The 27,576-nt window shown below is 42.2% G+C and overlaps 1 protein-coding gene and 1 long non-coding RNA gene across 2 annotated transcripts in view; both read right to left on the bottom strand.

Annotated features, from left to right (window-relative positions):
* Nucleotides 1-27,576, bottom strand: part of ASXL2 (ASXL transcriptional regulator 2) — a 71,773-nt gene that overhangs the window by 33,444 nt on the left and 10,753 nt on the right. The window contains exon 2 of the mRNA XM_060693119.2: nucleotides 1,875-1,957. Coding sequence (XP_060549102.2) covers nucleotides 1,875-1,957 — 83 coding nt within the window. The remainder of the gene's footprint in view (nucleotides 1-1,874; nucleotides 1,958-27,576) is intronic.
* On the bottom strand, nucleotides 7,936-9,230 carry LOC148116966 (uncharacterized). Its single transcript, XR_015732843.1, has 2 exons — nucleotides 8,989-9,230; nucleotides 7,936-8,113 (listed from the first exon to the last, which is right to left on the bottom strand). It is a non-coding gene; the product is annotated as an uncharacterized LOC148116966 (long non-coding RNA).

The following is a 27,576-nucleotide window of genomic DNA, read 5'->3' as shown; positions in this document are numbered from 1 at the left end:
CACATCCTGTGACCTTCCTCATCCCATCTCAAATTAAAAATGTTTCTTCAATCTACAAAAACATTAACTAAATTAAATCATTACTGTATGACTTTTAAATGGAACAAGCCACATAGAAATCCTTAGCAGTAAATCCTTCATCAGAGGCAAACTAACCAAGCTAAACACTCAAAAAATATAGCATTAACCATTTTCAATGAGTGGTTTTACCTCCTCTAATTTTTAGCGCCTTAATTTTTATTTTCTAAGCAAGTCATATTTACTATATTGATAATTTCTTTACCTTCAAAAATAATACTTGTAGTAATTAATAGAAGAAAAAGTTGTAAGTAAAAGTTAATTTTACAAACATGATCCCTACATTGCTAAGAATTTCTTTATCGTATTCAAGTCCCAAAAGTGTACCCTATTTAGTAAAACTGAGGAAAAGTGCAAACTACAAAGCTTTTTTAAAAACAAAACAAATGTTTAAATATAGAAATTGCCATAATCTCAATGGAGTACATTTCAATTTTCTATGCAACTTTTTTTAATACTATAAAAGCCATTTTGATTACAAAGCATGCAATCCATGTTTGCTTTCCAGTAAAAACAGTGCATGCACACGGCAACTTCACAGCAGGCATACAAAGTCCAATATTTTTTTAATTGCATACTTATTCCCACTAGGAAATGCTTCCCATTAAGCAGATAGGTTAGTTAACAACAAGCATTTTACATTTTTATAAAACATATTAAAACATTCAAAGTATTTCATATGCTTGTTCTAATAATTCTTTAAACTGAACTGTAAGGCAGGTCATTATTACACTCTTACAGATAAGATGATTGTGCACCTTTGTTCATGAAAGGCCTCATCCAATCCCTGTCATTCAACTTGGAAAGAAAATACTGTAAAAGTAAAATTAGAAAACACTTCAACTGTCTAAATCAGGGATGTCAAACATCATTTCATTAAGGGCTACATCAGGGGTGTGGTTGACCTTGGGGGGCCGGGCGCGTGTGGTCGAGTGGGTGGGTGTGGCCAACTGAGTGGACGTGGCCAGCTTGATGCCACTCCCCAAATTCCTGGCATGTTTTCTTTTCACATTGGGTAGACCAGGCCAAAGCTACATTGGCCTGATCTTTCCTCTTCGGATTGGGTAGACCAGGATGGCCCTGTGGACCGGATCCAGCGGGCCTTGAGTTTGACACCCCGGTCTAAATCATTAAACATTTTCTAGAATCATAGTAGTCAACAGCAATCTAGATAAATGTCAGATATTTGAATATGGTATTTAAAATGCCAGAGTTCATCCAAATTATGGAGTTAATTTTAAAACTGTTACCTTCTCTCAGCCTAACCAACCTCACAAAACTGTTGTTAGGATAAAATTAAGGGAGATCTTTCTAAAAGTTGCTTTGAGTTCTCAGAGGAAATTGGAACAAACATGCAATAGATAGCATAACAGTGATTCCCAAAAAAGTTTAACTTAGTCCAGTTCCTAAGCTTAGTGAAATAACTAATGATTTACTGATTGATAACTTAGTCTCAACCCCCAAGCAGCTCTGAAAAGTAAAAATTTTAAGGCACATGACATCAAGATGACACTACTTCAACCAGGAAGTTGCTCTCCAGTTAATGAACAAAACTCCTTTTTGTCCGTTACCAAATAGCATTAGTTCCCTATTCAGTGTTTTCATAAATACAAAAAAATGAACTTCAATCTAGAAACAAAACATCTGAAAAAAAATTTGGCAACACAAAATGAACATCAGACAAATGCATATGCTGGTCAATTATTTGTACCTGCAATACTTACAAAATCTACAGTTGGAAAATATTTCTGTTTATGTTATTAGGAGTAGCAAGCAGTATAATAATTCATACTCACCTAATCTCTTTTAACCCTTCTTTTTGGATAACCTGAAGAATCTCTTTATGGCTCATTGGTCTGTTAGGATTTTTTTCCAGAACCTTGTAAGAAAAAAAAGTTTTGAATCAACTTTCTTTGTCTTATTTTAGAACCAGCAACTGGCTTCAATCTTTTTTTCTATATCCTATGTGTACTTGTGTGCCCAGTGATTTATAATCAATTCTTCCAAACATTTATCCCACAGTCTGAGCTAGTAAACAGGTATTGCACAATATATTCGCAGGTGGTACCTTCATCTTATTTTTTCATTCATATCATTAGCTAGACTGCATTCTTATCATTAGCCTCATTGTCATCAACCATTCTGTCATGTCTGACCCTTGGCATCTCTATGGATTATTCATGTCATTAGCAAAACTACTAAAATCCCATTACAATGGCAGATAATTTGTATAACTAATTCTACTTCTGCTCATTTCCTATTGACATACCTACAAAACATAGTAATTAATTGTACATTTAATTATATTTGCACATATGCAATATCAAGATTAAAACAAATAAACAGAAAGGGAATGTTTATGACCCCAGAATTAGTGGAATAACTGTTCATGGTGGAATAGTCGATTTGGCTTCAATACTGTCTCTTGGCATTCATCATGCAGAGTTGCCTTAAACCATGAAATGGGTGGCAAATAAATTTGATAAATAAAATTGCACAGTAGAGAGGTAACATCTGTCTTAGAAATGCTTGAGACAAATGCTACATACAGAACAGCTTACCTAAAATTGAACCTATATGAAGCTAAATGGCACAATCCCAATACATATCAGTCAATGCTTTGCCAAAATTTTATTCTGGATGGCTATTACAGATATTTCTTTTTTATATATTTAATAAATTTATATGGGTGTTCATCTCATAAATATGACTCTAGGTGGCTGACAATTTTTTATTGTATTATTTCTACTTTGATTTCAATCTTCTTATTAGCACTGGACTACTTTGACATTGGTATTGTAAATATTATGATATATTTTATATATCTATAAAATAAATGTTATAGTAAGATACCAGCAATGCCACATGTCATACATGATGTCATTATTTCCACCCTCTACAGTGCCCTTTATACTGCTGGCAATAACTGTAAGCCATGGAAATGAAGAAAACAAATCAATGGATCATTAAATAAATCAACTAGTGTTCTCACTTGAGGCAAAAATGGCCAGGCCACCCCAACAATGCCCTTGAAGTGATGTCCCAGTGTCTGGAGGCTGTGCGGATCTGGATGGGGAGGAACAGGCTCAAGCTCAAGCTCAACCCTTCCAAGACTGAGTGGCTGTGGCTCCCGGCATCCCGATATAGTCAGTTGACTCCATCACTGACTATCGGGGGCGAGTCTTTGGCCCCCGCGGAGAGGGCACGCAATCTGGGAGTCCTCCTGGATACGCAGCTGTCCTTGGAGGAACATCTGACGGCTGTAGCCAGGGGGACCTTCTGTCAGGTTCGTCTGATTCGCCAGTTGCGGCCCTTTCTTGATCGGGATTCCCTGTGCACAGTCACTCATGCCCTCGTCACCTCTCGCCTGGACTACTGCAACGCTCTCTACATGGGGCTCCCCTTGAAGAGCACCCAGAGGCTCCAACTGGTCCAGAATGCGGTCGCGCAGGTAGTCACGGGAGCCGCATGGCGCTCCCATACAACACCTCTCCTGCATGAGCTGCACTGGCTCCCAGTGGTCTTCCGGGTGTGCTTCAAGGTGTTGGTTATCACCTTTAAAGCGCTCCATGGCATAGGACCTAGTTATCTTCGAGACTGCCTGCTGTTACCGACGGCCTCCCATCGACCCGTGTGCTCCCACAGAGAGGGCCTCCTCGGGGTGCCATCAGCCAAACAATGTAGGCTGGTGACCCCCAGGGGGAGGGCCTTCTCTGTGGGGGCACCTACCCTCTGGAATCAGCTGCCCCCAGAGATAAGGAGAATCCAAAAGCTCGGTGCCTTCCGCCGTGCCCTTAAAACCTTCTTTTTCCAGCAAGACGGGCTGGCCTAACACTTTTTAAAATGTTTTTAATTGTCTGTTATTGTTTTTAACCATGGGGCCAAATTTATATATATCTTTTTAATTGTATTTTAATGTTTGTAGCTTATGTTTTTACTTCGCTGTTCACCGCCCTGAGTCCTCAGGGAGAAGGGCGGTATACAAATTTAAAAAGAAAATAAATAAATAAATAAATAAAAATGACAAGGCACAAATTATCTTATTTCAGACACAGTACGCAAAGACCCAACTGTAATGCTGGGAAAGGTTGAGGGAAAGAGAAGAAGAGCAGAAAGGTGGATGGACTCAGGTACAATGGCAGTAAGGATACCATTGGGAGACTTTAAAAAAACAGGTTAGGGCTAGATTGTCAGGGAGCAATGTAGTCACTAGGAGTCAGCTTGATGGGATATAATAAGCAGTTATCAATTTAATATCAGGAATTTATAAGGAGGGAAAAGCTGATGAAAAATGTTGGCATGACAGAATTCTTATGGTATATTACAGTCAGAAGATTGCAATTTAAGATCTTTTTAACCAACTTGGGGAATTTGTACTTCATGTAAAAAAAGGGTAATTGCCACAAAGCTATTCTCAAAAATGGAAGCAATAACTGCTTTTCTTTTAAAATGTAAATCCTAGTAGTTATTCATATATGACTAGCAGTAATGGAAAACTTACAAGAATGAAGAAAAAAAGATAGCTGTTACATTTTGAGATGAATTCATAAATTGCATCAAGTAACTTGAGTTCAGGTGTGTCCAACCTGTGGCCCATGGGCTGTATGCAGCCTGGATAGCTAGTAATGTGGTCCCAAATAGACCGTACACTTTAAACATTATGTGATTTATATACCTTGACTATATTATATATTTTATATGCGGCTCGAGACAATTTCTCTTCACATAATGTGGCTCAAGCAAGCCAAAAGGTTGGACACCCCTGTTCTAGATTGTATAACAGTACTCTAAACTCTATAACCAAAGTCAAAGTTCCATCACTAGCAGGGAAAAAAACAATTTTCTTAAAGTTCTAGATGTTACCTTCAGGACTAGAAAAGTATTCTGGCTAGGTACAGATTAGGAGTCAGGATAGACATTGCTATATGATCTTCTGCATGCTAAAGCCTCCAAAACATAAATATTAAATGGCAAAATATTTATGCAGGAATATGAGCTAGTCTTTTTCTTATAAAATTGGGCATTTTAAAATTAAATAAGTACAAATTAAATATAATACAAAACAATGTATCATTTTGGAGTCAGTGGGCACCATCTAGTGGTATCACGGGCTTCATAGCACCTGTCAGCATCAGACAGCTGCCTTCCTGCCCTCAGGATCCTTGCAGAGTTAGGTTGGATACACTGTCCAAAATGATAAATGAAAACTGAAATGATACTGAAAAGCTATTGGGTTTTTTTCCTGCGTTAAAAAGCAAGAAGGCACATAATGAGCTATTTTCTCAGAAGAAAAAGGATTTTTCTGTCCTAAGCTTGGAAATATCTACCTGCCTGAAAGAGGCAGCATTAGAAGAGTGCTTATTAGGAGACCAGAAAAATAGTGTGTCTGAAATAGACTGATAGGTAACGTCTGATAATGAGAGCTATACAATATTTTATTTTTGGTTTTGTTTAAGTGGGAAGTCCTGGACTAATCCCCAATTCCCTTAGGCTGTTTACTAAAGAATTACATGATATGACAAGCTATTAAAGTAAGCTGAATATCAAAACACATTTTGGGGGAATCAGATTAAAAGTATTTTAAAAGCACATATTATTTAAAAATATGGTAAAAAGTTAAGCACTTTTATTTTTCAGAAAACCAAAAAATAATCTGGAGAAGGAACATGCTTTAACTCTGGAGAAATGTAGTTTGCAACTTTCTTTCAGGGAATAAAATTAGCTTGCTCCTGACTTTGCCAGCTTTTTGGAAACCAGGAAGACAGAGTGTGTTCCTGGCAAGGTGATCAGACCATTAGTTGGAACCTGTGAAGCTGCTTGATTTATGATAGATTGGCTTTTACCTAGACTATCATTATATGCATTGCACTTCTGTGTTATTTGCAATATGTTTTTAAATGTTAGCCACCCAGAATTACCCTGATGAGATGGATGTAAATCGAAGCAATCACAGGAGTAGCTTATCTCCTGCAATGCTACTTTTAATGTTATTAAACAACATCTGCCTATCTGAGGTCCTTGGGAAGGATTCAATAGTGGGGGGAAATGCCAAACTCAGTCTAAACATCTGGCTGACTGCAATGAACCATATTAATAATATAGGTGGATAAAGATGTCAAGTCAGTCTGAACATCTGCCTGACTGTTCTATCAACCATAATAATCAAAAAAATTCAAACAGACAGGCACCTGGTACATAACATATCAGACTTAACAATTGCCAGTAAAAAAGACACGAAAGTCTGGATAACAGATGCGGCAGTACTTGGAGCAGCAGAATAGAAGAAAAAGAACTGTGAAAATTACAAAATACGAAGACCTACAAATAAAATAAAATGATGGTAGTAAAAGAAAGCAAAGAATACCAATTAGTAATAGGGGCCCTTCAGATCCTAGAAGATCTGGAGCACCATTTGAACACCCATCGACATTGACAAAATCACCATCAGTCAATTGCAGAAGGCAGCTTTACTTGGAACAAACAATACCTTTACTTGGAACACTTTTCATGTTCACAAGTCAGAGTGTGCACACTGTTACTATTTTGAGACAACCCAGGAGCAAAATACAGTAAATAGGTTTGTCTTTCAAATAGTGGTTTATCTACAACGAATATATACATACACGTACTAGGCAGTCAGGAATCAATCAATCATCAACTATAGCATGGAAGCACACATGGAAAGAGGGATGTCCTCACAGGGCCTCTCTTATATATACAGCCTCTTAAAGTGATAGCAGTTAAATAGCTCTGTTGACTCATTCTCACTATGACCACCGTGTCAAATCTAGTTTAAGCTCCTTTTCTATTTAATTTTCTAAGCTTATCCTGTATATTTTCAATAAGTCATGGCTTATTTCACAATTTGAAGTACCTCAAAGTTCCCTTTACAAACAATATATTCCATCTTCTGAATTGTTGGATTTGTCCAATCCAAATCTTATTGTGATTCCATGTTCTTCCATTTTTCCAACGAGTAGTATTAGGTCCTTTTTATGTTACATTCACTATTCTTGCCATTTGCTGTAGAATTCCTTAATATTCTTTTCCATTGCAAGTGGACATTGCAAATGTATACCTACACTGCTATTATACTAAATGATATTCTTTCTGAGTATCCCTGCCATTTGATTCTTTGATAAGCTCTTATGCCCTTTATTTACTTATTCCTAACATATCTAATTTAATATCCTTTATTTCCTCTTTGATAACTTCAAATTTTCCTTGATTCATGTGTCTGACATTCTATACTCCATCTTAAAATGCACAAGCTTAGGATGACCAGATTTTTTTTTAATTAGGCAGTCTTGGTTTTGGAAAAGATGAATCAGGTAGCCCTCAGATCCCAAATCCAAGAAAACATCTCATTTTCAGGAACTAATCCAGCAAAAGATTTGCATGAGCTACAGTGCAGAAACCACTTCCATATTTACTATCATTTTGGGATGACTGGCAGTAGCAGCATGGAAAAGATTCTTAACAGAAATTACATCTGGTAATCACTAACTGTATTTCCTGCATTGTTTTTTCCTCTACTCCATTCTCCATTTCCTGTTGGCTAGCAGGGCCTATTGCTTTTTGGTCATCCACTAGATTGATCTGATGTGGAAACATTTTGCACACAAAGTAAGACAGCAGAGAACAGGAAGTGTTTGCAATAACTATAATAATGTTGGAAAGCCCTTCAAATCTTAACTTCCAATCTTTCTGAAAAAAAGAGTGCAGAACTAAACTTAGATGTACTTTCTTTTATTTGGGGGGAGACCATGCCCATCTAATGAGGGCAGGAGGATCAAGAAACAAGCAGTGCAGATTTTATTACCAGTGTTAAATAAAATACTATTATTCAATTGCAAATTAATATAACCATATTTATCAAATTTTACAAATTATAGATGAGCCTAAGAGCTAATAATGATCAAAAGAGAACAGTGAGAATTTTTCCTGTAGAAGCCTCGTAGGAATGAATGGGATTGATACGAACATGATTCCTCTGAGATTTCCATTCATTTCATGTTGACTTGAGCAAGAGAATCTGCCAATGAAATGTATACAGACATATTTATTGAAATGTAATAAGTTGCATTTGCACTTGCTACTGGTATATTCTACTCACAGCAGTAGTAAACAGGGTATTTTGCAAATATCTAAAAGCTGCAGAGACCCTCTGAGATGCTGTTCTGGACAAAGCTGGTTTTAAAATTTAAATCCTCTTAATACATTGAAATGTATACATTCATGACCAAAAATCTCCACAATACTATTCATCAAAGCAATTTGCTGAAAGATGTCTCCTAAATACGATGTTAATTCAAACAGAAGAATTACAGGCAGGTTTCCTCCTCCCCCTTTTTTTTTTGAATAACGCAGGCATGGACAACACAAAAGTACACTTTTCTTTTACTCACTGTTGAGTAAAAGAACTATTCAAAAACTTCCTTACTCTCCCAAACACACAAATTATGGAATGAAGCTGAAAGTAGCAGTACAGCAAATGTTTGCGAAAGCAACTCCTGGAAGAAGAATTAATTAACTGAAAGATAGTGGCTAAAGACACAAATACTCACTACACTATAATTCTTAAGCACAATATTTAGTCAATGGCCGGCCCCCCATTTCTGCTTTAATTAGAAAACTAAAAAAATGAAAAAGTTCTACTGTGGTCCTACAGCCGTGATGGCGAACCTATGGCACGGATGCCAGAGGTGGCACACAGTGCCCTCTCTGTGGGCACATAAGCCATCGCCCCAGTTCAGCTCTGCCGCGCACGTGCACACGCCTCCCACCGGCCAACTGGTTATCGGGTCTCTGCCGTGCATGATGGCTGTGTTAGACAGACATTAATGGCTGTGTGTTGCGTTATTTTGAGGTAATAGCACATTTACACTATTATACAAGCTGTATACTCACTACTTTACACTGTAGCCAGTTGTCAGTTCTTCAGTGTTGTCACATGAAAAGATATACTTCAATATTTACAAAATGTGAAGGGGTGTACTCACTTCTGTGACATACTATATAAGTACTGTGAAGGAATATAGAGCTGACCTTGGAAATAGAGAACAGAGGGAAAGTTGGACAGACTTTCAAGATTCGGTTATTTGACCCTACTACAATTCTGTTATTCCACCTTAAATCACTCCAGAGCATTCTGGAATTCCTGCCACTTCTATTTATTGAATTGCCAACTATACTTCAAAGGGCTGGCATTATCAGAACCAACAACTAAAAGAATTTTGTGATTTTGACATTCTGGAATATCAGCAGCTTCTTAACCCAAAGTTCTTAAGTTTCTTTGATGCCTGTGATGGACAGAGTATTAATCTTTCTTGTCCTCATGATTCTTCTTTGAATAATATGTAGGTCAAGTATCTTAAAGAGAAAGGACACCACTGGTAACTCATCTTCAAAAATATTTCTAATTTTCCAATCACAGCTGAGTTCATTTTCTAATGCAACTGTGCAGAGATTTCAATGGCCTACGTACATTCTCATAGATCCAGCTAGGGCTAGGCAAAATAAAAAATAAAAAAAAATGAGGAGAGGCAAAGCACTCTGCAGAGTCTACAACTTCAAAATCAATAAAAATTGGTAGAGTGGTGATTGTCATCCGAAAATCACTTATAGCTTTCAGAGGTGCTACTCCACAGATCAGTGGATGTGAGACTATTCATTTAAGCTGGGCTCTGAGAATCAGTTGGGATTGTTGCCATTGTATCATCCTCCCTGCTCCATGGCAACTTCCCTGCCTGAGCTTCTTGACCCCATCACCATGCTGGCAATGGAATTTCCCAGGTTTGGGGGACTTCAATCTGCCTCCTCCCAGGAGTAGGATCTAAGGCAGTTCAGGAATTCATGGCCACTATGATGACCATGGGCCTATCCCAGGTTATCCAGTGCCTATCATGGGTCACACACCGGATCTGGTGTTCCTGTCAGAGCAATGGCTATGTAATCTTTGTCTGCAGGAGTTTCCAGTGTCCCCCTTGTTATAGTCAAATCATATCCTGATTACTATGGATTTTCTGGCACTGGAATCCACTGCAGTGAGGCTGGACCCACCAGGATGGGGCACTCCAGTGATGGATTTCAGAGGGAGCTGGGGGTTGTTCCTGTTGGTCTGTTGCACAGTCCTTCCAAGACCTTGGTTGCCACTTGAAATTAAAGGCAACTTAGGCATTGGAATGGATCACACCTATTGTATGTGACCTCTCTCATGGATCTTATCACTCTCTGTAGTTTAGAGGGAATAAGGAAAATGGAAGAAGAGACATTTACAGGGCCATTGGTGCTCAACCAAGGATGAACCTAACCAAACACATGTTAGAGCTGCTATTAAGCCTGCCTTGTAGAGTAAGGGTGACAAAGTGGCAATAATTCTAAACCTCAAACTGCCGCCCCCGTTTCATATGACACAGCCCTCTTGAGTAAATGGAGTCAGAGAATCTTCTGCAGGGACATGTAGAGGAATTTGCTCAAATCAAATCAAATAACTTAGATTTTCTCACAGTTGGATGCTGGCCTAATTGCAGGCCCAAAGGAGATGCCTAGGGTGAATCTTACCTGGTTATCTAGGAACAGTTTGAACCTATGGGACCTGAAAAAGTGAACAGGGTCCTTAGAATTGAGCCCAGCCACCTGTCCTTTAGATCCATGCCCCTCTTGACTTGTGAAAGCAGCCTGGGGAAAAGGGGGTATCGTTTGAGTGGATCCTAGCAATACTTAATTCTTAATTCTTCTTCAAGTGTGGGGACGGACTGTTTCTTTACCTCTGAAGGAGACTATAGTTCATCCTCTCAAGAAACCATTGCTGGACCTTTTGATACTGGACAAATAATGCCCAGTATCCACCTTCCTCTTTTGGGGGGAGATTGATCAAGAAGGTGATTTCACAACAGCTTTAGAGGACCTTGGATAAAATGGATTATCTGGATCCTCCATCAAGTTTCAGACTTCAGATATCGAACAGAAACAGCATTGCTCATGGTTTTGGATGATCTCTGGTATGTGCAGGATGGTGATGGTGCATCTATCTGTGCCTTACTTGATCTCTTAGGGGCTTTCAATACCATTGACCATGGTATCCTTCAGTATTGACTTAAGCAGGCCTTTTCTGCTGTGGTATGTACACTGTGGAATCTTCCCTCCCAAGTGATGAGATAGGTCACATCACTTCTAAGTTTTCAAAGATACCTTAAGACTGGCCTGGGTGAAGTTGTGAGATGGCTCTATTATTGCTGACATTGCTCTATTATACTGTATTTCTTTTCTTGTTTAGTTCTGTTTTTATAGTTTTTAATGTTTTAGTAATTATTTATAATGGTTTTTAACAATTACTTTATATTTATTGTTTTATTGGATTGTTGTGTGCAGCCCAGAGTCAATTACTGTGAGATTAAATTAATCAAAAAAATGAAGAACTATTGTCAGGTTTAGCCCAAGAATGACACAGAACAACCCAGCCAGAGTTCACATCTTTATTTGCTTACACACAATAGACAAATTTTTGCCAGACTAAACTTCACTATTCTCACCGCAATGGACATACTCTTGAGAGATTCTAGAGAGTGGCTATACTCACTCCTTTCCTCTGTGCTGGGCTGCCTCTTGTCTTACCTATTTAGAATGTGCTTCCTCCTTCCCAGGAAACTGCTACTTCACTGTAGTCTATCACATCACCTCCCCCCTTGAAGGCACCATCCCTCACAACTATATACATGAACAGGAAAAAAAGAAGGGAATGGGTAGAAACATTTATCCTTTTAAAAATAGACATTGCTTTCAAATACACTGGATTTCTAGTATAATTTGTCATGTTTCTCTCTGGAATTAATGCACCTGTAAAATAGTTTTGTCAATTATAAAGAATATTTGGATAAATCAAATCTATGTGATAAATTCAAATACAATTGGCAACTCTAAAAATATGCTTATCTTGAGAGTCAACTCTAGTCAAAAGCTGTGCTGAATTCTCCAATAAGCCCTTAACAACAAAAATATTCAGAAATAATTCTACAATTGAAAAAATACATGTAAGAGGAATTTATTATGAAAAAATAAAATCTGCAAGATTTTTTGTTTCCATTTTATTTGGATTTGAAAAACAGAATTAACATTAATAGATATGTATATTTATGCAACTCAATGAATCCCACTTTTTACTCCTGGTATTTGGTAACTTTACATTATCTGTCCTACCCAGAATGATTAAAGTGTTCATTATTCCCAGTTACCAGAATATATGCTATGCACCTCTTCCATCTTCTGCATTCACCACCATCATCTTTTAAAGGTAGCAGATCAGTCATTTATTTTCATAATTGTCTTACTAAAATCCTTGATACTGCCTTGCAAAAGAATAGCTAAGAATATCCCAATGTACTTGCAAAATTTGTATGTTTTTGAATTTCTGCACCCAGTGAGCAAAACTGTTTTTGGAGTATATCCTTTCTTGGCCTTCCATTTTCTACTGTGTTTTGACTTTGGGCAGTTTGTCTCTTTCCTGTGATTACCTATTCTATCAGTACCTTTCATGTAGCACTAGAAGCATCACTAAGACTAAAGAAAAAAAAATCAGGTCAGCTGCTTGGCATAGATATTTGCAATCTGCTAACAATTTCCAGAAATTCCTCTGAGTTGCTCATTGTGCAAGAGAACTTGGAATCAGGGGAAAGAATTACAGGGGGGGGGGGGGGGGATGTGCTTTGCAAAAGCCAAGACAGCTAAAAATGCTCCTAATATAAAGCAAAGTAGGACAGCAATTCCTTTGAGGATTTCAATTACCAAGTCAGCTGTATGAGGGAGTAAGTAGGTGGCAGAACAGCCCTACCCCTTATTATCTATTCTGGAAAACAAGGGAGAGACGGATAGCTTCAAGGGAAGAAGTGCTCTAATTCAAATAAATATCACTTGCAGAATGTATGTACTTACTGTTTCTTCAAGGATCTTAACATAAAAACCAAATCAAGCTTGTAAACATTTGACAACAGTCACTTCATGCTACATGAAGAGACTGCACTGAGAACATCTGGTCAAGAAACAAAACAGGTAGTTCTCAATTTACGATCACAATTGAGCCCAAACTTTCCATTGCTAAGCAAGGCAGTTGTTAAGTGAGTTTTGCCCCATTTAATGATCTTTTTTGCCACACTTGTCAAATAAATCCCTGCATTTGTTAAATGAAGGGGTGTTGGTCCTACCTGATACGCCCTTTCTCATCGTGATTGCCGGGAGGGGCCAGGATGGGTTATTCTAGGCTCTAACTCTATGGACTGAGTTGAATTTTCCGCCTCCCTGGTGACGTTCTTCAGTTTGACAACAAAGTCGAAGCGAATGGAAATCCATCTGAAACACAGAAACAAAATGCCCCATATCTTGGGAGTTGGGCCAGACAGATAACAGGGTGGGGCTGGCCCCTCCAGGTGATCACAACGAGAAAGGGCGTATCAGGTAGGACCGACGCCCCTTCTCCATAGTGTATTGCCAGGAGGTGCCAGAATGGGACATACCAAAGCTTGGCAGTCCTACGGGTGGGAACTGTCCTGGGTCGACACCCCTGGCTCCTCATGAACCCGCTGCAGGACCCGCCAGCCAAATGCTGCCTCAGCAGAAGCGTTAAGAGTCAAGTCTGTAATGACGGAAAAATGGAGATGGTGACGTCCACGTAGCCGCCCTACAAATCTGACAGTAGCCTGAGTAGCCCAGGCCGCCATCGTGGCCGCACTTCGCGTAGAATGTGTGGTTATCCCCTGAGGCACTGGGAGAACTTGAAGCTCATAAACACAGGCTATACATGCCCTGAGCCAATGCCCTACCGTGGAAGGGGTCGCCCTGTGGCCCAGAGTTGACAGTTGAAAGGAGACTAAGCAGTCCTTGAGATGTAAATATGGAGGACCCTCCTAACGTCCAGCGTATGCCAGGTCTGCTCCAAGGTGTGCCTAGGCCTTAGACAGAAATCAGACATGACCAACTCCTGTGCTCGGTGAAACAAGGAGTTGACCTTTGGAAGGAAGGCAGGATCCAGCTGCAGGACCACCCTCTTTGGGTGGAAAATACACAGGTCCTTCCTCACCGATAATGCAGCCAACTCCAATATCTGTCTGGCCGATGTGACGGCCACAAAAAAAAAACCTTACACGAGAGGAGGTGAAGGCTGGCCTCCCACAAAGGTTCAAAGGGCGCTTTGGTAAGGGCCTGTAATACCCTGGTCAAGTCCCAGGTGGGATACCGGTGGATCGTTGGGGGTCGCAAATTAGAAGCTACTCACAGAAATCCTCATACCCTCAGATGGTGAGCAAGGGAGCCTCAATCCCAAAAGGTCAAGACAGAGCCTAGGGCAGCAACCTGCCTATGCAAAGTGTTAAGGGAAAGTCCAACACCTCCACCACTGAAGTTGAAGTAGGGTCCAAATGTCTCCTGGCACACCAATCCGTAAAGGTTGTCCAGGTTGCGTTGTAAATGCACATGGTTGAAGGCTGCCTGGCCGCCTGAATCATCCAGATGACCCTGATAGAGAATTTCTCCAGTCTTAGAAGCCTCCACTCAACCGCCAAATGGCCAAGTGGAGCTGCTGGGGGTCAGGATGGAACACGGGCCCCTGGCTGAGGGCGACTCTGTCCAGGGGAATCCTCCAGGGTCGGCGAACCATGGCCTCCTGGGCCAATGCAGGGCCACTAACAGCACCTTTGCCCTCTCCAACAACACCTTCCTGACGACAGCTGGGATCAGGGGTAGGGGAGGGAAGGCATATAAGAGCCCCTTCGGCCAAGGGCTCCTCAGAGCATCCACCCCCTCCACTCCCGGGGCAGGGAACCGGGAAAGTAATCGGGGAAGGTGAGTGTTCATTGGAGATGCAAAGAGATCAACCAGCAGCTGGCCGAATTGGTCTGCGAGTTCTACAAACATGCTGGGATGGAGCTGCCACTCCGATGGATCTACGGTGGCTCGACTCAGCCAGTCAGCTTGGACGTTGGCCACCCCAGCGATGTGATCTGCTGTTAGGGATAAGAGATGGGTCTCCCCCCACCAGCACAAGGCCTCCACCTCCTTCATGAGGGACCTCAACCGAGTCCCCCCTTGCTGGTTGATGTGGGCCTTCGTTGTGATATTTTCCATGAGGAGAACATGGCACCCCTCCACCTGTGGTTGGAATGTCTGTAGTGCTAGATGGGCTGCCCTCAGCTCCAACCAGTTGATCTTCTGGATGAGCTCCAGTTGAGTACACTGTCCCTGGGCAACCTGAGACTCACAATGGCCTCCCCAGCCAAAAAGGCTGGTGTCTGATGTCACAGTCAGCCTGCAATGCTCCCTGAAGAAACAGCCCTTCCTGACAGCTCCCGACACCCACCAGTGCAGTGAGCGGAGCACCCTTGGCAACACTCTCCCCCAAGCTGTCGAGGAGCTGGTGCCTGCCCTCTGACAGGGAAGCAGGAACCACTGGAGTGGTCAGGCGTGGAACCTTGCTCACGGGACTATGGCCAGGCATGAAATCAGTTTTCCCAGCAGTTGGGACAACTGTGCCACTGGAACCATCCTTTCCTGCCAGATGAGTTGAATCCCCAGATGCTCTCCTGCATTTCCTGAGAAAGAAAAACCTGGCCCGCCCGTGTATCTATCAGAGCACCCAGATGTACTAGCCTTGTCGAAGGCGCAAGGTGACATTTCTCCAAATTCATGGAAAACCCACGGTCCTGAAGAGTCCTGATTGTCGTGGCCAGATCCCATTCCGCTAGCCGCTGGGAGGACACCTGGATGATCGTCCAAGTAACAATGGATCCTGATAGGAGTAGCCCGTAGGTATGCTGCCAGCACTGCCATCAGCTTGGTAAATGTTCAAGGGGCCGATGCTAGGCCAAATGGGAGAGCCACATATTGAAAGTGATAGCCGGCATAGCTGTTGTGACTCCGACCCCCGAGCCCGTCTTATCAGAGGGAGAAGACTCCGAAAGTGAAGGAGAGGAGTTGGCAAGGCCTCCCTCTCCAGGACCCTCCTCTCTGGCAATGCCTCAGATGTCTTCCGAAGGAGAAGAGATAGGCCAGGAGCCAGGCACTTCCAAGCAGCTGCAGTTAGACAGCGACAGAGATAAGTCTTGGCTGGATCCCCGACAGCGTCGGAAAAACAAGCGCGCGCTGCAGAGAAGGAGGCATGCCAGAGATTAAGCTGAGTCACTGGACCACACCCCGCAGGGGATAAAAGGGGGTGTGGTGGCCATTCAGGCTTTGTGACGGACAAAACTGAAAAGCTAGCAAGTCATACTGCGTTTCTGGAACTTCGTTATATGCCTTCCTTGAATTTATTATGGACTGGACTTGACAATTCTTTGGCTTTGTGAACTTATTTTGGTTTATCCGACGGAGGAGGAAAACCTCCCTCTGTGAGTAAAGTTTTTGGCAAGCAGCTACTGGGTTGCTGCCAATGCTGTTATCTCAAAGAAATTCCTGACTGCTGGTTTTATTAACTCCTGGCTGACTGTTTGTGTGCGTGTGTGAGTCGGGGACAGAACAATAGCAAAACCTCAGGTACTGTTGGTGATTTGGACGTATAGGGATGTGGAGGTAAGCCTCCGCTAGGTCTATAGAGGCCAAGAAACACCTCTCCCTGATCCCTGCTAAGATAGAATGCAGGGAATGCATCTTGAACCTCCTGTATACAATATAGTTGTTAAATCCCTTGAGATTTAGAATTACCCTCCAGCCCCACGAGGCCTTTGGGATGATGAACAGGATTGAATAGAATCCTTGCCACCGTTGTACTGCCAGAACTGGCTGAATGGCCTGGATATCCAGCAAATGCTGAATAGCCGCTTCCATGAGCCCCCGCTTCACTGGGTCTCTAGAAATGGGGCAGCAGAGGAAAAGCCTTGGAGGAGGGAAAAGAAATTCGAGGGAGAGCCCTGCTCTTATGGTCCCCCTGACCCAGGCGTCTGTAGTTATGTCGTCCCAGCAGTCTGCGAATAGGCCGAGATGGCCTCCCATGGGAGCCTGTGGCATGATGTCACTTGTGGTGGCAGGCACTCTGCCACTATTGCCCTGGAAGGGGCGGCCAGACTGCGGCAGTCTGCCCCTGCCTCCATAGGCGGGTCTGTCGGTCTGGAATGCAGATCTGGGCTGGAAGGGCTGCTCTTGAGGGAAAGCTTGCCCCAGCTGCTGGAAGGAGGCCATCTAAAATATGACTTCGGGTGGTAATCGGTCCATCTGCCTTGTGAAGGGACCACCTTCCTCTTGTCCCTGGCCTCAATGAACCAAGAATCCAGAGACTGGCCAAATAAATTTTCCCCTTCAATGTGGGCAGAGGCCAATTTCCACTTATTCTTATTCCACTTATTTCCAATTTCCACTTAGTCCATGCGCCAATGACGTAGCCAGATCATACGGCAAGCAGTGACCGCAGATGTCATGGCCCTCGCTGAAAGCTTGGTGGAGGCCAAAGTAGCATCTGCAGTATATTCTGCCACCGCGAGGATCTTAGAAAGATCCTGGTGGGCCCTCACGTCCTCCGGTGCCAAACGTGACACTGTCGAAACCAGCGCACTGATTACCTGGTGAAAAACGACGCTGTGGTCAATGTCCGTATTGTCCAAGAATCCGCCAAGTCAGCCCAGCAAAGTGCTGACTCTTCCCTGCGCTCCTCCGCTTCAAAGTGTCCTCTGCATCAGGTGGGAGAACGGAGGAAGAGGTCAAGGCGCTACTGGGGTATCCACCTTGAGCACCTGAACAAGGAAGGTTAAGAAGGTCAGAGTCAACCCCAAAAAGCGTATTCTCCTGACTGGTGGACCGGAGATGTCCACTGTCTACGGATCACCACTAGGAACATCTTAGGGATAGGGATTATATCTGCCGCTATGGCCCGTTCCGTGAACAGGAAATCTTCCTGTTCTCCAAGGTCAGTAGGAAGCTCAGGTACATTAGAGTCTATTCCCAAACGGGTAGTAGCCCACGTCTTGGCAAGCAGTGGTTTGAGGAGGGCAGGTTGAAAAAACCTTGAAAATGCTGTCTGTCTAGGGAGTCCTGCTGAAAATCGGAAAATCTCCCTCACCCTGGAACCCCTCCGATTGGGAGTACCAGCTCTGGCCCGAATGTGCAGGCGAAGCAGGCCCATAAAAACTTGCCCCCTCAGCTGATGGCCCCAAAGGGTCCACATCCCAGTCAAGAGGCAAACCTGGATCGATCAAGCGTTGGTGCTGATGGATTCCTTCAGCAATCCCTCCCCTGATCGCTCGATCAATCCACTGCTGTATGAAAGAAGGCATATCCTGCTCCTGCCACCCCCCCGGACAGAGCCCCAGTAAATGTCGCCTCAGGCGTCTTACGTGTGACCCCTGAGGGGCCAGGCCACTGTGGGTGGGTCACTAAGTCCTCAGGTGACCAGGTTGAAGCAGCTCCCGACTGGGAAACCTCCTGCTGTGGTTGCTGCAAAGCGGCATCAGGGGAGTGGCGTACTACGTGGCATTCCGCCCTCGTGTTACTGGCATGGCCTTGTGTAAAGGCACCTGCAGAAGCCTTTGTAAACTGTTTGTCCAAGGCCTTTTGTCGCTTTTGTGCTGTCCGTTCCTCTGCCTTAGAGGACTCCTTATGTGCCATTAGCCCATATCTTGGCAGCCGCTGCCAGGCTGGCAGTCCATGGCCTAATAGTTGCTCTGTCCACCCTATCAGGCTGAGGAGACCAGGTGCCCCCAGCTGAAAAATTTGAGCGCTCCCCATTATTCCTGTGAAGGAAAGGCATGACAGGCAACTGTCCTATGCAGAAGACAGCAAGGGAGCGAAACAGAATAGAATAGACCTGTAAAGGGCCTTTTGCCCGGCTCTCCGAGGACTAGGCCCAGCTGGGGTGGGCCAGGCAGCAATGCCTTTAAAATCAGGGCGCAGGGCGAGCTGAAAGAAATAGAGCCCCAACTGGAAAATACTGGCCTGAATCCTGCGGTCCACAACAAAGAAGGTCCAACAAAATGGCTGCCCGAGTCACAAAATGGCCACCCGAGCTGCCAGATCTGTATTAGGCCCCAATAGCAATCCCAGTTGCTGCAGTAGGAGGCAGGCCTGAGGTCAGGACTCCCAGCCACTTATACGGCGAATCCTGCCTCACAAAAATTTAGTGCCCCAATGCTGGGGGAGCACAGCTGCCCGGACTGAAGGGTCTTGGGCAGGATGTGGCAAATAGTGCCTCCGCCTCAGTGCAATTGATCCAGGAGGTGCGCCAGGCTGTGAGAGGATGGTGCTGTCCCAAGCACTCTGACGACTCTCTGCGCTCTCGGCGTACTGGCTCCAAAAAGAAAACGGCTCACACCCAGGCTGAAAAGGCTGGCGTGGCCGAGCTCACTCTGCTGCAGTCAGTGGCGAGGGATTGTCTCCACCACACAGTTGACAGGCACTGAGGCGCGAAAACAGCTATCCAAAATGGCGGGCGCTCAAGCAGCACAAATAAAGGGAAGAGGAGCGCGCCAAGGCTACAGGAGGCTGGTGCGGCCCTGGGGGCTCCTGGTTCAACCCTTCACAGTGGGGAGCTGCCATCCAAGATGGGGATCAAACCCCCTTTCTGCAGCACCCCCAAAGTCCGACCACTCCTGTCAAGAAGGGTAGGGGGTGGGAGGCGCCGATGTGGGCCACCCCCCGTTCTCAAATCCGGAGCCAGGAGAGACACCCCCTCCCGCACAGCTGCAAAGCCAATGCAGAGAACAACTAAAAAATTCAAATAGTAAAAAATAAAATAAAATTGTAAAGTCCAGGGAAGAAAGGCTCAGAAGCTCTATGAAGCAAAGCAATATGTGTCCATAGCTGAGACTGAGTTGAAAAAACTGAGGAATGTCACCAGGGAAGCAGAACCTCAGAAAATTCAACTCAGTCCATAGACCTAGAGCCTAGAATAACCCATTCTGGCACCTCCCAGCGATACACTGTGGAGAATCACATTGTCATTAAGTGAATCCAGCTTCCCTCATTGACTCTGCTTGTCGGAAGCCAGCTGGGAAGGTTACAAATGAATTTTGTATTGTATTATTTTCACCTGAATTTTGATCACATGACCATTGGGATGCTGCAATGGTTGTAAGTGTGAGAACCAATCATAAATCACTTTTTTCAGTGCCACTGTACCTTCAAACGGTCACTAAACAAATAACAATAGCAATAGCACTTAGACTTATATATCACTTTACACTGCTTTACAACCCTCTCTAAGTGGTTTACAGAGTCAGCATATTGCTCCCTACAATCTGGGCCCTCATTTTACCCACTTCGGAATGATGGAAGGCTGAATCAACCTTAAACCTGGTGAGATTTGAACTGCCAAAGTGCAGGCAGCCGGCAGGCAGCAGAAGTAGCCTGCTCTAACCACTGCACCACCATGGCTCATATGGTTCTAAGTCGAGGACTGCCTATACGTAAATATTATAAATTTAAGGGAATATTATAAATTTAAGCAGAAATAGAGACAAAAGCATATAGACCTTGCAACTCCAGGTACTTTTTTCCCTTGATATATTGGATGAATAAGTGCTAAAAGGAGTACATTCAGAAAATGCAGTAATTTTTTAATAAACTCCTGTTCAATCATAGTAATGAAACATTAGTATCAGCAGACTTTAATAGCTAGAATAGAATGATGGGTTTGAAAAACAGTACGTTGCCTAACAATTTATGGGAATAACGCAATAACATAATCTCATTCAAAAGGAAAGGACTCCAGAAGGAAGAATAGATAAGTTAAACCTCGACATGCATAGCATTATACAACCATTCAATAACCATATATTTTTCCTCTCGAGCAACTTTCAAACATTTTAAGATTCAAATTCCCTTAGCAACACTAGCTGTGATGACTCGGGGCGTGGCATGAAGGCAACACAGCAGAGATGAGCGGGACCTAACACTAGCCCTTGACTGATTAGTCGCAGACATTGGAACCTCCTGAGAGGTCGATGGTCCATCCTCCCTCAGACCACTGACCAACAATTCTACATTATGAGAGGCCGAGGGCTCACAGGTCACCTCATGGCTCAAGCCTTCAGGAATTGGTCCTTGACCAGGGTCCTGGGCCCGTTGCCTAGCCTTAGCAAACTGCTTTTCTAATGCTTTATGCCTCCTTTGGGCATCTTTATCTGCTGTGGCAGATTTGGAGGACTTTGCCTGCCTGGAAGCCTTAGATTTCTTCCCCCTGAGCTGTTTAGGGGAAGGTACTGGGGAGGGAGAGGGACTCCTGTCCATATCAGAAGAAAGGGCACCTTCCTCCCTGTCATCCATGATCAATCACCCCAATGAATCAGGAATTATTAATTAATTAATTAATTGTAAATAGAAACTTATCAATTCTATATATATGATTGAATATTAGTAATATAAATTGTAATATATATATATCTATATGCTCTGTTAATATTATTATTATTATTATTATTATTATTATTATTATTATTATTATTATTATTATTATTATTTGTAATAAATGCACTAAGTATCTACAACCAAAACCAGTCTATCAATATAACAAGGCAACGGCCCTTTTTTTTTTTTTTTAAATAAGAATGTAAATTAATTTAAGCAATATGTACTTCCCTGGAACTTTCAGGCACCCCTCTGCAGGCAGTTGTGAATTGCAGGTACGAGCAGGACAGCGTCCCCACCTGCTGGCAATCTAGCGACCCTGGAAACCAATCCCAGGTCGCTATGGCCACGGAGAATCCAAAAGCGGTGCCGATGATCAGGGCCCAAAATGGCGGCCCGCGAGGCGAATTTCCAGAAGTCCTAAGCCAGGCGAAACAAAGCGCCTGCGGCCAGACTGAAGCTGCAGCAAAAGGGAGCAGTCACAATTCCCAAAGACAGCTGATGAGTATGCCAGCCGGCAGGGACTCAAGCCGATGGATCTAATGGCCACTAAGGCAAACTGGAGCCTCGCAAAGTGACTGGCAGCAAAATGGCGGCAATGGCGGGAAGAATAGATTAGAATTAAAGCGCCAGCCAAGCCAAGCCGCAAGCGGCGGCCGGAGCCCCGAACCGCCGATACGCGCCTAAAACCTCTCCAAGCGAAGGCAAACGAAGCGCAGCACCTTTGAACAGTAAATAAATAATATTGAGCCAATTCAGTAAAGTAAAACTAAATTAAGAACGAAATGTAAACTAGAGAACAGACACTCGATGCTATTGCAATGGCTGAGTGAAAAAGTCTGAGGAAGAAGCAGGAAGTGAGGTGGATCCAGCTCCAGAGGGATTTGATTGACACTCAGCTGTGCAAATAGGGTGATTGTTTCCCAGTTTGAGGAGTGTCTGAGCAGCGTGTAGGAAAATGATGGGTTTGAAAAACAGTACATTGCCTAACAATTTATGGGAATAACGCAATAACATAATCTCATTCAAAAGGAAAGGACTCCAGAAGGAAGAATAGATAAGTTAAACCTCGACATGCATAGCATTATACAACCATTCAATAACCATATATTTTTCCTCTCGAGCAACTTTCAAACATTTTAAGATTCAAATTCCCTTAGCAACACTAGCTGTGATGACTCGGGGCGTGGCATGAAGGCAACACAGCAGAGAACCGGTATGAGTCCCTTTATTGGCACCAACTTTGCCCCAACGTCCTGTTTACTCTCTGGCCTAGAGAAAAACTCTCCCACAAACCAGTAGCAGCTTCTGGCTGCAGATACTCCAGTCCAAATGCTGTAAGCAGAATGATTGCAATCAATCACTCCAGCAGGGTAATATAATGAGTCCCAGAAACGAGGAATAATTCCAGCAAGACAAGATAAGCACACAGAAGCACAGCACTAATTCAAACAGTCAGGAGGAATGCCAGGAATGCAGGCCACAACTCTCAATACTAGATGAATTCAGCGTTTGTTTCCTGACAAATGTCCCTCCCAACTGCCTCTCCTTTAAACTCCATCCCCAGGTGTGCCTTGTGAAGAGAATCGGGGCCCTTTCCTTTCTTGTAAACCATGCAATCTACGTTGCTCTCTTCTGCGGATGAGGAGAGGGTGGGCCTTGGTCTTCATCTGAACCCCCTCCTCTCCCTTGTTCTACCTCTCCCCTGCTCTGTCCAGCCAGTCTTTGCCCTTCCCCAGTTTCCTCCACAGCCAACAGAGCCACTCTCCCGCTATCAGCTGTTCGTCTTCCGTCTCAGATTCAGACTCTGACGGGGGCATGACACTAGCACTGAATCTTGGCAATAATAGTTATAACTAGAATTTCAGAAACTGTAATCCAGGAATATATTTCTTTTACCACATATATTGCTCAAGTGGCAAACTTATAAAACCGTACTGTGAAATATATCTGTTGATACATAATCCATTCTAAAATTGGTTTGACCGCGCACTCACCCGAACAAATCCCTCAGTATTTGGAAATATGACAAAAATTCATTTTTTCGCCTAGCTTTTGTTAATTAATTTTAATTGCATTAAAGTAATGGTTGAACAAGTGCTAAAATTATTTGCCGTGTTTTATTTCCATTTTCTTATAATTATTGTAGGACACTGCTTATACAAGCAGAAAGATAGCATATTAGTACGTAAATAAAGCCAGAGTAAAATTATTGGCATATTAAACTGCATATTGTAAGTGTGAAACCACTACCAAAGTGAATTTCAACTATCCTACCTTCTGCTAACCTACCTTCTTCTTACAAACCTTTACATCTACTAAATATCACCATTTCTAATCAATTAGTGGTATATAATTGCTCCCATATTCTCCGTACATGCTGTAAGAAGCCAAAAACCAAGGTAACAGTACGTGTACAGTCTCTCTCTTTCTTATATACATGCATTCTCAGGTTATTGAAAATACAAGAAGTTCCATCTGGCTCTGTAGGACATAGGCTTAGTAATTATGACCTTCTAAAAGAGCTGTGGAAAGTCACTGAACAATGCAAAGGTTCCTTCCAGGGTACATGACTTCCACTACTTTGATCAAGGAAGATTAATGGATCAGAAACAATATTATACGGCATGGACATTAGTGGAAGGGATTCTTGCACATGGAAACAATTTTGCAAAGTGAAATACATTGTGAATCTTTCTTTTTACATAAACAATTCAGTGTAGCAACAGAAACAGGTAAGGAGTATATTTACCTGTAAACCAGCTGGAGAGAGAAGTTTGAAAAGGACTTGACCTAGATTACTGTGATTAGGCAATGTTGTTCAAAGCTTTAATTAGAATCAAGATCACAAAAGAAGGAAGATGATGCAAGGTAGTTACAGACTGTGTAGGTCTCTGTACAGTTCAAGAAAGTGTTCCTTCATCCTAATTATTTATCTTACAGGCAATCGTGGGATGGGAAAGAAAAAAGCAGCAGTGTTCAAATATAGTGAGTACTGATTCTGGAAAACGTAGTGGCATGTAAATTCTGAGGACTTTCAAAGGTCACAGGTGTGCTTTTTTTAGGATGTTGCTCTTTAAAAAGAAAAAAAAGCCCTAGGTGTATTTTGATATTTATTTCTGTAATAGCCATTACTGAAAAATTAATGCAACCAATTTTCAGCAGCTCTGTGGGCCACAAAACAGAGAACATGTGGGGAATGAAGATTGTATACCACTGTGATAACTTATTCCAAAGAGGTATACCTTTATTTATTATGTATAGACAGCCTCTTAACATCTTTGGCAACAGCTTTCCATATCTACGTTCACAATATTCACATTATCAGAAAAATAAAACCATATGTAGAAATCATAGTGGAAATATATACATAGCAACCTAAAATTTAATAATTCAGAAATACGAAATGCCTCTAAACCACATTTATGATCACCTTTGTGAACACTTTCAATGAGAGTGTATAATGTATAGTATTTCAAATGGAAAAAAGTTCCACAAGTATAAGACAACAAAAAGTCTTTAGTCCCTACGCCTGGCAGCTTGATCCCTCTCATAATCAGGCACACAGAGTTTCTACGGCAGAACTCCAAGTTCCATCAAGGCAGATTGGACTTAATGAGAATCCATAACAGCACAAATATTCCAATTTTGATAATATATACTAACACCAGTCATGCATGGAAAATCCAGTTATGTAGCTTTGGCACCTGCTTTATTCTAAATAAAGAAGGGAAAAGTTGGGGGAGAAGACTACATATGGGTAGTTGGGAACATTTTATTTAGATTTGAAAATGCTAAAATATTTTTGCTCTTTCCATTTCTGCTTGGACTGTTTGTTTCTTCTACCATCACTTAGGAAGAGAGAACCTGTTAAAAATACTTCCATCATTTCACGGGTCTTAGGACAACATATAGAAAAATAGAGGCACATTAATTAACAGTACATTCAACTTTCCTGTTATAAAAAAAATGGCATAGCAGAAATGATCATAAGACATACATTATTTCCTTTTTCAACCTTCTCCTTACTCGCAACCTTTTCATTCTTTGTTATACATTTGTTTTGCAATTTGATTCTCATTCTCTCTATGCAACCAAATCACCTAACTCATTTTGTATTCAATTTACATTTATTCAGTACAGAACAATATTTCTCCTTTTACCAAGACAGTTTCCTAAGTACTCCATTCCTATAGCATTCAACTTAATTCTGTTTTTCCCTTAGGTTCGTGATGGCGAACCTATGGCACACGTGCCACAGGTGGCACACGGAGCCATATCAGTGGGCACGTGAACTCAGGTCTCCAGAGGGCCTTGGGGGATGGGGAAGGCCCGTTTTTTGCTCTCCCCAGGCTCCAGAGCCTCTCTAGGAGCCTGGGGAGGACGAAAATGGCCTTCCCGACCCTCCCAGAGGCCCTCCGGAGAGGCCCGAAACGGCCCGTTTGCCAACTTCCGGTGCCGGAAGTCGGCAAACAGGCTGTTTCTGGCCTCCGGAGGCTGTTTCTGGTCTCCTAGAGAGACTCTGGAGCCTGGGGAGAGCAAAAAACAGACCTACCAGGCCCACCGTGCCATCACATGCCAAAAGCGGGGGGAGCACAGAGGGGTCGCGCGCGCATGTGCGGGTCACATATAATTATGGGTGTGGGCATGCACTCTAACCCCCCTGCGTTCCCCCTGCTTTTGGTACGCAATGGCAAAAAGGTTAGCCATCACTGCCTTAGGTAAACACTTTTTCCACAGAACAAAATGGGAAAAGGATACTTTTATTTTCATGCATTTTTCCTTTGCCAACATTCCTTCTTCACAACGGATCATATACTGCCTATTAACTTTTCACTAATATTTGATTATCTTAACATTTCTTCATCCATTTTCCTATGCCAATATGCTATGCCATGATTTGTTCTAGCTTTTCACCATTTACATATTATCGACAGATGTTCACTTCATTTTCTCTGTCAAATATAATTATTTTGGTCTTTTGATAGCTTTTCAGATCCGTATTTCTTGCTATATCAGACTACCCTTGCCAGGTGTTCACATTATGTTCACTATTTTTTTTCACAAAATAGTGGACATTTTTTTTATTCAAAAGCTTTATGATGAAATGGTACGTAATCTAAAACTGTACAGTCTAAGAGAATAAGGATAGGAGAATCGTGCTTTGTCTTTTTTTTCATAAGTTAGAATGAGACAAAGATCGAATATCCATTGAACTCGATTCTCCGAAAAAATTAATATTAAAATAAAAATATATTATAAAATTATGTACAGTTCACATTTTTAAAATGTATTGTAGCTTGTGTCGACTGACCTAAAATGGCGTCGAGTGATGAGAGTGACAGCGGCGAGATTTCGAATTCTTTAAAACGAAAGAGAGGAGTGTGCAAATACACCAAAGACTAGGAAGCTACTTTTGCATGGATTACCAACAACGAAACCGACAGAACAAATACGACGGCCTACTGTAAATTGTGTCAGAAATCGTTCACAATTAAATATAATGGTATAAAAGCTGTCGCACAGCATGCAAGCACAAAAAATCATTTAAATAAGAAGAAAATAGCTTCCAGCAACAAGTGAATCAATTCGTTTTTCATTGTTAAAGACTCCTCTTTCAGTGAGAAAGTGACTGTAGCTGAAATGGCTGAAACTTACCATGGGATCAAACACCATATTTCTTTCCTGGCTCAAGATTGCGGTATTAAGTTAATGAAGCAAATTTTTGATGATTCAGAAATTGTAAAAAAGATGTCTTGTGGAAGAACCAAATCATCAGCTATTGTCAATTAGGTTTTGTATCCTTTTTCTATTGAGTTGGTTCTCAATGATCTTAAAACTGGAATTCCATTTTCTCTCTCCACTGATGCATCAAACAAGGAAAATCGCAAAATGTATCCCGTTGTTGCACAATATTTTACTTGTGAAGAAGGATTGTGTGTGAAAATTTTAGACTTTTATGAGGATTCTTTCGAAGATTCTACATCAATAAAAAATCAGCTGTGTCGAGTTCTTAGTGATAACGAATTGGAAATAAATAATGTTTCAGCTTACTCAGCAGATAATGCATCGGTCAATTATGGAGTGAACAAATCTGTTTACCAAAAATTATTGCTGGAAAATGACAATATTGTAGCTGCTCATTGCAATAATCACATTTTACACAACAGCGCAAAAAATGCA

The sequence above is a fragment of the Pantherophis guttatus genome, chromosome 1, assembly GCF_059756535.1.
Source record: "Pantherophis guttatus breed Tessera chromosome 1, ASM5975653v1, whole genome shotgun sequence".
NCBI lineage: Eukaryota > Metazoa > Chordata > Lepidosauria > Squamata > Colubridae > Pantherophis > Pantherophis guttatus.
The sequence above is the reverse complement of the archived record's forward strand: the minus strand, read 5'-3'. Positions and strand labels throughout refer to the sequence as shown.